The sequence below is a fragment of the Anguilla rostrata genome, chromosome 15 (genome assembly GCF_018555375.3).
Source record: "Anguilla rostrata isolate EN2019 chromosome 15, ASM1855537v3, whole genome shotgun sequence".
NCBI classification, from domain to species: domain Eukaryota; kingdom Metazoa; phylum Chordata; class Actinopteri; order Anguilliformes; family Anguillidae; genus Anguilla; species Anguilla rostrata.
In genome coordinates this window covers 688,952-700,000 of record NC_057947.1, presented here as the reverse complement: position 1 = coordinate 700,000, position 11,049 = coordinate 688,952, and the positions used below count along the sequence as shown (strand labels likewise).

At 47.8% G+C, this 11,049-nt stretch overlaps 1 protein-coding gene across 2 annotated transcripts in view; it reads right to left on the bottom strand.

The window, feature by feature from the left end:
• Positions 1-10,513, bottom strand: part of LOC135240758 (SEC14 domain and spectrin repeat-containing protein 1) — a 32,657-nt gene extending 22,144 nt beyond the window's left edge. Inside the window, exons 1-5 of one of the 2 annotated variants that reach the window (XM_064310658.1) lie at positions 10,177-10,513; positions 7,709-7,772; positions 6,915-7,000; positions 3,276-3,384; positions 1,613-1,703 (exon numbers count right to left, since the gene is read on the bottom strand). In XM_064310658.1, the coding sequence (XP_064166728.1) occupies positions 1,613-1,703; positions 3,276-3,384; positions 6,915-6,969 (255 nt within the window). In that variant the 5' untranslated portion in view covers positions 6,970-7,000; positions 7,709-7,772; positions 10,177-10,513. The remainder of the gene's footprint in view (positions 1-1,612; positions 1,704-3,275; positions 3,385-6,914; positions 7,001-7,708; positions 7,773-10,176) is intronic. The other variant, XM_064310657.1, reaches the window with a different exon arrangement.
• Between the last annotated feature and the right edge of the window lie 536 nt (positions 10,514-11,049).

Below are 11,049 nucleotides of genomic sequence, written 5' to 3'. Positions count from 1 at the left end.
ATCTGAGGGGGCGGACACAGGCAGGTCTGGGGGCGGACAGACACAGGCAGGTCTGGGGGGGACAGACACAGGCAGGTCTGGGGGGGCACAGGCAGGTCTGGGGGCAGACACAGGCAGGTCTGGGGGGGACAGACACAGGCAGGTCTGGGGGGGACAGACACAGGCAGGTCTGGGGGCAGAACAGGGACGGGGAAGACACAGGCAGGTCTGGGGGGGACAGACACAGGCAGGTCTGGGGGGGGAGGCAGGTACGAGGGCAGGGTGGGGGGGCAGACACAGGCAGGTCTGGGGGGGGGCAGACACAGGCAGGTCTGGGGGGGCAGACACAGGCAGGTCTGGGGGGGGGGCAGACACAGGCAGATCTGAGGGGGGCAGGCACAGGCAGGTCTGGGGGGGGCAGACACAGGCAGGTCTGGGGGGGCAGACACAGGCAGATCTGAGGGGGCGGACACAGGTGCAGGTCTGGGGGACGACAGGCAGGTGGGGCAGACACAGGCAGGTCTGGGGGGCAGACACAGGCAGATCTGAGGGGGGACAGACACAGGCAGGTCTGGGGGGGACAGACACAGGCAGGTCTGGGGAAGGGGGGGGCAGACACAGGCAGGACAGAAGGGAAAGAGGAATGTGATAAGCTGTTTAAAACAAAAAACTGATCCAGGATAATTTACAGGGCTCGAAGGATACAGCCCATAATTATGTGAACTGTCGGACTTCACAAATTAGTTCTTGGTCTCGGTCACTCATTTCTCAGGCTCTGCTCGTTTTATTCTCCTTTTATTATTTATTCATATTCATTCAATCCTAATGGACCAGCTCCACATGCACAGGGAACTCAAGCAGGTCAAACCCAAGAGAATCACAGCAGTGCGCTTCACAGAGCTGAGCTTCACAGCAGTGTGCTTCACAGAGCTGTGCTTCACAGCAGTGTGCTTCACAGAGCTGAGCTTCACAGCAGTGTGCTTCACAGAGCTGTGCTTCACAGAGCTGAGCTTCACAGCAGTGTGCTTCACAGAACTGAGCTTCACAGCAGTGTGCTTCACAAAGCTGAGCTTTACAGAGCTGTGCTTCACAGAGCTGAGCTTCACAGCAGTGTGCTTCATAGAGCTGAGCTTCACAGCCGTGTGCTTCACAGAACTGAGCTTCACAGCAGTGTGCTTCACAAAGCTGAGCTTTACAGCAGTGTGCTTCACAGAGCTGTGTTTCACAGCCGTGTGCTTCACAGAGCTGAGCTTCACAGCATTGTGCTTCACAGAGACTGGAATAACTCCAGGGTCACCGCTTAAGGAAGCACAGGGAAGGCGGGCGACCGTGTCCATGCCACACATTCACTCGTCTCTTCTCTGCAGTAATTCTTTCACTGCACCACATCCAAGATTAACACGGAGACACTGCGAGTGCTGCTTTTTCCAGTGATCGTCGTGGATATCCATCAGACTAATGACTCATTAGCATAGCGGCGGCGGCGCCAGATGCTCAGGACGTGGTTTCTGGCGGTAAGTGGCCTCAAGGGGATAGTCAGGCAGCGGCGCAATTAATCGCTTCCCGCCAATAAGACGGACGCGGGGCGAACGGAGACGGACGCGGGGCGAACGGAGACGCCCGCGTGACTCACCTGCAGCATCAGCACGACGGTCTTCACCGTGTTCCACTGGGACTTCCTGCCGTCCACGATCACAGTGAAGCCCCTGGACTTGCACTTCTCACTGGAGACACACGGACAGGACGTGAAACACGACGTGCACAAGGTCGCGGGGTCGCGCTAGCGTCAACATAGCTGCTCAGGAAGGCACGTTTCCTCTGACACAGACCACAGGGAGGCGCTGCATCAGCCACAGAAAGTTCCCGCCTTCCATTGAAATGAATCAATTTACAATGAAGATGCTTTTTAAAAAATTACTGGTATGAGAGTAATGTGAGGGGTACCATACAAATATACAGAGATATGTCACAATTCAAGGCAAATGTGTTCCAGGAAGACCTACTCTAAACTCTGCAGGATGGATATGACAGACACATCGTTACACACAACCTCATCCCTGAGCCAAGGAGCTTTGCTGTGACATCACTTCCTGTAATGTGCAAATTAGTTCTTCTGCTGCTAACTTGAGCCTTTTAAAAAGACATGGGCCTTTGTAATTCTCCAAATAGGGGAACACACATTTCTTTACCTTACATAACCATAAGTTTAGCCTTGAAAATACTCGGTTTTAATAGCCAAACTGTAAAAGACAGACTGACATTAGATCATCAATTTGCTTACTTAAGTTACTTAGTTTGCTTAGCTGTAATTTGTAACTACAGGATGTTTTGAAATAGATACAGGGTTCACTGATGAACAGTGTCTCAGCGTCGTACACACTAAAGGTATCGTAGAATGTGAATACAAACACAGATAATACTACGGTGTGGTGCTGGAGAAAGACATGGTCTAGGCATGGCATTCAGTTTAAACGGACAGGACTTCCTGCCTGTCTGAATCAGTCGGGGGGGAAAGTGACATTAGAGCTCATTACAAACCCCCCAGCCCCCCAGAGGAGGCCAATCTTCTGAATGTCAGAGTTAAGGCTCAGACCTGCCACGTCAGCGATGATGATGATGATGCTCTCTGACGTGAACACTGAAGAGACGGCGCTAAGCCCTCATAAAACTCTACCCCATCTCTACCCCATCGTTTCTGGAATGTGTTCTTAATTGGTCAGCAGAAAAATCCCAATAGAGCTCTAGTTTTTAGTATTTTTTAAACAATAATAAAAACATTAGCAGACCACCTAGATGTTTGAGGGTGAGGTAGGGGTGAGGGTGGGGGTGGGTTTGTGGGTTGTCATAGATCACAATATGAAAGCGCCCCCCCCCCAATGAAAGACAGATGCATGAGCCCAGGCACAGAGGTTAGTGTGACTCCAGTGTGCTCCATCCATGGGACCTGCACTTCCATTGAGCACACAATCCAACGAGGGTGAAGTGACTATCAGAGCGCTTTTCCCAGAGCCAAAAAGCCTTCCAGAGACGCCACAGATCAATTTGGCTGCACGTGCAGACCTCCCTGCTTGTCTGATGAAAGCTTTCGAACTCCATACAGGGTTCTACTGTCACAATAAACAGCCGTATTTAATAAAAATCAATGAGCAGAGATCTTAGCAGCGTACTTTTCCCTTAGTCTGGAGCACTACAACGACTGCCTGTCTACAGGCGCGTGTGTGTGTGTGTGCACGTGTGTGTATGTGAAACATTAGGGTGACATGCGTGGCAAGGAAGTTAAATTTCCCATGAATCACCTGGGGATGCTGAGTAGGTAGTCGAGCGTAGAGCTGAGCTCCTCCATGCTGGTGTGCTCTGTGCACAGCGGGATGGTCAGAATCAGGCCACTGCGTCTGTCTTTGCCCCCTGAAGCCCGAAAAGCAGAGAGACACAGATAAACCAGCTTCACACACAGACAGACAGACTACAGTACAGCAGAGCATCCCAGGACCACACAGGAACTCAGTACAGCAGAGCACCCCAGCACCACACAGGAACTCAGTACAGCAGAGCACCCCAGCACCACACAGGAACTCAGTACAGCAGAGCACCCCAGCACCACACAGGAACTCAGTACAGCAGAGCATCCCAGGACCACACAGGAACTCAGTACAGCAAAGCATCCCAGCACCACACAGGAACTCAGTACAGCAAAGCATCCCAGCACCACACAGGAACTCAGTACAGCAGAGCATCCCAGGACCACACAGGAACTCAGTACCACAGAGCATCCCAGGACCACACAGGAACTCAGTACAGCAAAGCATCCCAGCACCACACAGGAACTCAGTACAGCAAAGCATCCCAGCACCACACAGGAACTCAGTACAGCAGAGCATCCCAGCACCACACAGGAACTCAGTACAGCAGAGCATCCCAGGACCACACAGGAACTCAGTACCACAGAGCATCCCAGCACCACACAGGAACTCAGTACAGCACAGTATCCCAGCACTGCACAGGAACTCAGTACCACAGAGCATCCCAGGACCACACAGGAACTCAGTACAGCAAAGCATCCCAGCACCACACAGGAACTCAGTACAGCAAAGCATCCCAGCACCACACAGGAACTCAGTACAGCAGAGCATCCCAGCACCACACAGGAACTCAGTACAGCAGAGCATCCCAGGACCACACAGGAACTCAGTACCACAGAGCATCCCAGCACCACACAGGAACTCAGTACAGCACAGTATCCCAGCACTGCACAGGAACTCAGTACAGGTCAGATGCAAGCCAAGAATACAGCCCTCACCCTAGAGAACCGAACCCTCATTAACAAAAAAACAAAAGAAAAAAAGGAGCCCCTCTGACTCAAATGGAGTTAAGAGCAGTTTGGAAACTTGATGTTTGAGTCAGAGGGGCTCCTGGAATATTTCTGTGCTGTGTTCCTTCCTTACAGCAAAAGGCGGTAACATTTACTTCATTTTGCCACTTTAACAGAAGGGAGCCGTAACTCTGTGATGTCACCGAGTGTGAACAACTTTACATAGATATGTAGAGAGCAGGTCGGTACTGATCCAGTTCCAGCTGGTGCAATTCAATCCCGTCGTTAAGAGGCTAGTTAACCGGGCAGTGCTCTCGTGCACAGTTGGGTTGTAATGTGACCCACACGGCCTCTGAAGAGAGGTGTTGTGATCTGCACAGTTGGGTTGTGACCCGTATGACCTCTGAAGAGAGGTGGTGTGATCTGCACAGTCGGGTTGTGACCCGTACGGCCTCTGAAGAGGGGTGGTGTTCTCAGGCACAGTCGGGTTGTGACCCGTACGGCCTCTGAAGAGGGGTGGTGTTCTCAGGCACAGTCGGGTTGTGACCCGTATGACCTCTGAAGAGAGGTGGTGTTCTCAGGCACAGTCGGGTTGTGACCCGTACGGCCTCTGCAGAGAGGTGTTGTGATCTGCACAGTTGGGTTGTGACCCGTATGACCTCTGAAGAGAGGTGGTGTGATCTGCACAGTTGGGTTGTGACCCGTGCGGTCTCTGAAGAGGGGTGGTGTTCTCAGGCATAGTTGGGTTGTGACCCGTACGGCCTCTGAAGAGGGGTGGTGTTCTCAGGCACAGTTGGGTTGTGACCCGTACGGCCTCTGAAGAGGGGTGGTGTTCTCAGGCACAGTCGGGTTGTGACCCGTACGGCCTCTGAAGAGGGGTGGTGTTCTCAGGCATAGTTGGGTTGTGACCCGTACGGCCTCTGAAGAGGGGTGGTGTTCTCAGGCACAGTTGGGTTGTGACCCGTACGGCCTCTGAAGAGGGGTGGTGTTCTCAGGCACAGTCGGGTTGTGACCCGTACGGCCTCTGAAGAGGGGTGGTGTTCTCAGGCACAGTTGGGTTGTGACCCGTACGGCCTCTGAAGAGGGGTGGTGTTCTCAGGCACAGTCGGGTTGTGACCCGTACGGCCTCTGAAGAGGGGTGGTGTTCTCAGGCACAGTCGGGTTGTGACCCGTATGACCTCTGAAGAGAGGTGGTGTTCTCAGGCACAGTCGGGTTGTGACCCGTACGGCCTCTGCAGAGACGCTACACTTGGGAAGCCCTCTGTTTTCCAGCATCACGCCCCCGTGCGTGCGGATCCGCTCCCGCTCACAGAATCAATGCGCCCCATTCAACAGAGCCGTACGTCACCACCAACACACGCTGACACGAGCGGGGTGGGAGTCATGTGACCCACGTGCGCGGCAGGGGAGTCTGCAGTCGCACACACTTGCTTGTCCTGCACCTTCAAAAGGGGATTGCATTAATTAACTGATGCTATAATTACATTACCAGGAGGATTCTACACCAATTCAGCGCTGACTCTGTACGGACTGTATCGGACAGGTCAATCTGCTGGGTGAACCTTACTGTGCATATATTTTTTATGACTCCTGAAATGAGGGTTATGTTTTTTTTTTTTTGGCCTATCCCAGATCCTGCGGTTTGGTTCATAAAACACTGGCACAACACAAGGGAATGTAAGCGATCATGCAGACTAGGCCAGCTGACTACTTAATAAATCCTGGTCTACAAATAAACCAATCCACATATGACATAGTCTTTCTCTAGTAATGCAAAGATAAAATGAGCCCCTTTAAAATGTGAGAAACATTATGGGATCAGGGATTCGAAATTTCAGAGCAAGGGAATATATATATATAAAGATATGTTTAACAAAGGGAGCCCATAGTTTGTTATAGCTCTGTAAAACCAATGCTTAACTTCCTTTTGTAAAAGCCCAATGTAAACCAGCAACTTTAAGTATCAAAGCAGGACACGACACAAAGCACATATCTTCCAGCAGATTCCCGAGGCCCTGAGGCCACCTTCCGCACGTCGCTCAGACTGACCACCTTTCCAGGAAAGAGCTTGAAATGACCTGCCTTACTGCAGCCACACTGTGAGCTCTCCTTTACATGTGAGCTCTCCTTTACGTGGGTCATAGCTGGCTTTCACCCCTCAGCCACACTGTGAGCTCTCCTTTATGTGGGTCATAGCTGGCTTTCACCCCACAGCCCATGTCCCACATTTCATTTTAGTACATTTTCACAAAGCGTTCTTTTGCAAATAAATTATGGTCATTAGGTTTAGTCCATAGTCAGCAGGAAGCCCTGTGGTGGGCATTCACATCACAAGAGGAGGGCTTGATCATTCTCCCAACACAAACAGCACTGCGCTCTAAAATAAGCACAGCAAGGCTTGGAATGCCCTTTGGCAAGTGCTCCCCAAAGATAACTTAACAAATTCTTCAGAAAATAAAGCCTCTTCGAAATGTGCATTCACTGATACACAGAGCCAACAGAAACAAGTAAGAAAAAAAAAAAAAAAAAAAGTTAAAACCATAAACCAGCCATTTTCATTTGTAGCCATTCAGGGGACCTTCCTCCGCCCCCTCCTGAGATGCAGTGTGCGTTTTATGTTGCTTACCTGAAAGAAAGGCCAGTTTTTTCTTCAAGACAGACAGAATGATTGTGGCCTCCATGCTTCTGGGTTTCAACCTTAAAATCCTAAAACTGGAAAAAATATAAGTTCTCACTGAAACATCCTTTTCACAGTGACTGTTTTTTCCAGAAGAATCCACCATGACACCTCACTGCTCTGTCCTAAGTAGGATATCAATCTTCATTTCCAGCTCATTTTCCAATGTGAGTAAACTGATCAAATCTCTTCCGAAGACTTTAAACACAAATCGACATACTTCATGCAGGTGAATTTAAATAAATCTGAGATGTCTCTAAGACTGATCTTGGGTGTCATTTGTATGGTCTAAACACATATGTACAATGAAGAGAATGCAGGAATTTGTTTGTATCACTGCACTGTAATCTGTGCAAGATGGAGATCTTGGAGCAGTAAGAGTGCTCAGTAGGCATGTAATATAGATATATTTCTAGTATGGAAAAGGCAGCTTTTACACACTAATGATGAAATGACTACAGCATTTGCACCTTTCACATGAGCCCTTTTACTTATGTATTAAAATATCTAGAATTTATTCAAGCATCCAGATTCCATCATTTTGGGAGTGTGCAAGTAAATTCTTGCAATAAGTACGTCCATTTGTCAACCAACATGCCAGTGGTGCACTGTATTCTGTAGAATGTATTTCAGGCATGGAAAATCGTCAATTTGCTACAAATCTAAAGACTATTTAAAGATTATTCAAAGAGCCCCACATGCACCTCAAAAAAAGCATCTTCATCAGCAGAAAGCCCCCTTACCTGTAACAGCAGTCCGAAAGTGCACGCACCTTCTCCTTCAAACATTTTCCTCCAGTCCCATATTCTAAAAGAGGGGACACAACCAACAGAATCATAACTCACCATAATAATAATAACAATAATAACAATGATAGAGCTGCACACAGCTATGACGGGGTCCAAGTTGCAGATCCCCAACTGCAGGCGCAAGCAACTCGAAGCAATTCCTAACCCCACAAGACCATAGGAGCACAAGTGGCCAGAGATCATTTGTTCCCACAAGGGATCTCCCAAGTAGATTTTGGGCCAGTGTCCAGAACAGTGAAAATGTAGCCCCATTGGTATGTTAGGGTGTATCTGAGTCAGCCACAACTGCTACTCTTGGACAGGCACTGATTTGATGGTATTTATTTGGAGCTTGTTTCTTGTCGTATGTGTGTATGTCAGTTGCATTGTGCCACAAGTGTATATTAGTTTGCATACAGTGTCCAGAATAGTCCAAATATGGCCCCATTGGTGAGTTATAGGTGCACTCGAGAGTCAGCCTGCCCCCTCCCCCAAATTCACCAATGGGCACTGATTTCATAGTATATATTCACAGACAGGATCTTGACAAGTGCATATGTGAAAAAATACAAAATGGTGGGAAAATGATCCAGACAGGAAATGACATAGCATCCGTGAGAGGTCATCTCGGAGGGGGATTTTACAATCAGACATACAGTTCCCAAGTTATGAGCCTAGACGTATTAGAGTGCTTTTCTTGCATAGCACACAAAGTGTTTTACACAATAAAAGCACATATAAAATACTAACATATACCACCACTGATTACACAATCAGTTTCTGAACTAGTTTTCTTGTGCAATTTAAAACTGTGACCTCAAAAAAAGGCAGACAATTTTAAGAGGACAGAGGAGAAGCCCTTTCTAACGCAATCTGCAGCTACACATGACATGGCTTCAGACTGGACAGCAATCATTAGGAGCTGTCGAACAAGGTGATTTATAAAAAGGGCAACGTGATCTCCAGCTAAACTCCTTAGAATGCAGATTCCTGTGAGAGCCTCCAATAACCAAATCGAACGCACATCAAGCCTGGCACACCAGCCCAGCCATTACTGCTTGGGTAAGACAAGACGAGTAAAACACACAAAGTACTACAGGAGGAAGAATAGCCCCAACCAGCTCTCCCAGAACGCGGGGAACTGTGCAGTGGACGGCCATTATGCCCAAGAACATGCAGAATGACTCTGACCACCTGACCAACTGAAGCAAATGAAACATTATCCACAGACATGAGCTAAAACATCCTCAGCTGTGATTGCACAGAACATGTTCCAGAGGATTTCTTACAGCAGCTGGCCAATAAAAGGCCAAAGTTTAATGCATCCAGCGTAACTCAGAATGGCCCAGGTTTGGATACACTGCGTTTAACCACTAGCAAATCACTGCTAAAATCTGCTGTGCTCAGAAAATTATTTATTTGAGGTGAAATTTAAATTCTGGATATGGCAGAGGTCATGCATGTCATCTAGCCTACATAAGTTGGTCCTCTGGCCTGGGTGAGAGAGAAGACTTTGCTGTAAAACGCAGCAACAACAACAGGCACTGTACAGAGGGGATTCTCAAACAGCTGTTCTTTCATAACCCCTGTCTAAATCCTGGAGGACAAAGCAGACTTTGTGACATACACTACCATTGTATGGTAATATTTGTGACAAAGTTGTTCCAACAAACTTGGCAAATTAAATGCCAAACATGATTCAGAATTTGGCATCAACAGATACTGTCTGTCATTCGCAAGCAGATCACCTAGATTAAAGGCCTGCAGGTAATTGGTCAATCGGTCTCAAAAACCAGTTTATTCTCCTCCCCATTAACCAGAGGACTACGTATTTATACTGCGGTTATTTTGACCACATCTATCATGCCTTGTGTGGGTTTCTCCTATTGAGTAAAATGGTGTTATACGGTACGTACAATTGTCTATCGATAACGTCACGGCTAGATCTAAATGAGCACACATTCTTCAGAAGGGAGCCGTTTCAAATGATTCATTATTAGCCTATACATCTGCCTTTGTCAAATATCTGATAATTAAACAAACTGTCGTTAATGTCTTTCAATAAACATTTCTGTAGCACACACGATACATTTGTATCAAAAGACCTGTGCCTATAGTCGGATTGACGGAAGGGCGCAGTAGCCGCGGAACAAAAGCCGCTGTGTGCCGCTAAAGACCCTCCTCCTCCGCCAACTCATTAACAGAATCGTTCAAATTTCAACAGTAAAATGCCCCCAGACCGTTCCAGTGCGCCCGTGTAAAGGGCATAATTGTGCGAAGCTAAGCCGCTACAGCATGGAAGCAGCACTTCCCTCTGGAACACGAGGTTTAACCACTCCACTCCGAACAGCCATACAACAGAAACCAATTTCACTGGTGCAGCATGCAGACACACTGACCTACATTCTGCCAACTGCGCTTACCATTTTCATTTTCATCGGCAATGTGACGAATAGGTTAACACGGAGGCCAGGTAGCTGTTCGGTTATGCACATACCTCGGACGGCGTGGTCGTTTCTTCTTTATAGAATCTTCCTTTACGTGCCGTGTTAGTTTGGACTGGCTTTTTGTGCGGATACGATCCCGTTTCCTCTCCGCTCTATTCCGCAGAGAATATCTCTCCAGTTGTCAGGCGTTACTTATATTCGCTCGTTTCAAATGCTAATGTTATCATTTTTGCAGACAGGGACAGTGCTGTTTTCACCTCAGCCTGGTCGTAGATACTGCTACTGCAGATGTTTTGTTTTTTTCTAGGGGGTTGGACCCGTCCGATGAAGCCACTCCCAAATGGACAATGCAGGCGTGGAAGCGGCGAGGTTGGGGTAGGAGGAGGATATGTGAACCGCTGGGTCCTCTTCTTGCAGTCCTTTGTTTTTGTAACAGAAACAGACTACCAAAACTTTGGAGAGGAGCTGCATACTAAATGATATTTCAGTTCCCATAAAATCAGACCAGTTACTATTAGTCATGAAAATAGACTGAAATAAAAGTATTTCAAAAAACATATTGCTGATAATTGATTTTAACGACACGTTATCTATTGTATTTAATAACTTACAGCGCATTCAAGGGGAAAAAAGTAAGGCCGTTCCAAGCTATTTACAAAATGCAACTGGTTTGTCAGAATGCATTCCAGTGCATGAGCAAGTTATTGCAGTCTTCTTGGAACTATTTCAGAAATCTCTGGATAGTTGTTCTACAATAACTGCAAGTTCCAAAGTCCTGTAAAATAATTATCAAACGTGTTTTGCTTTGGTTGTATAACACTAAACAGTGTCTTTGTGTATAAGTGTTCC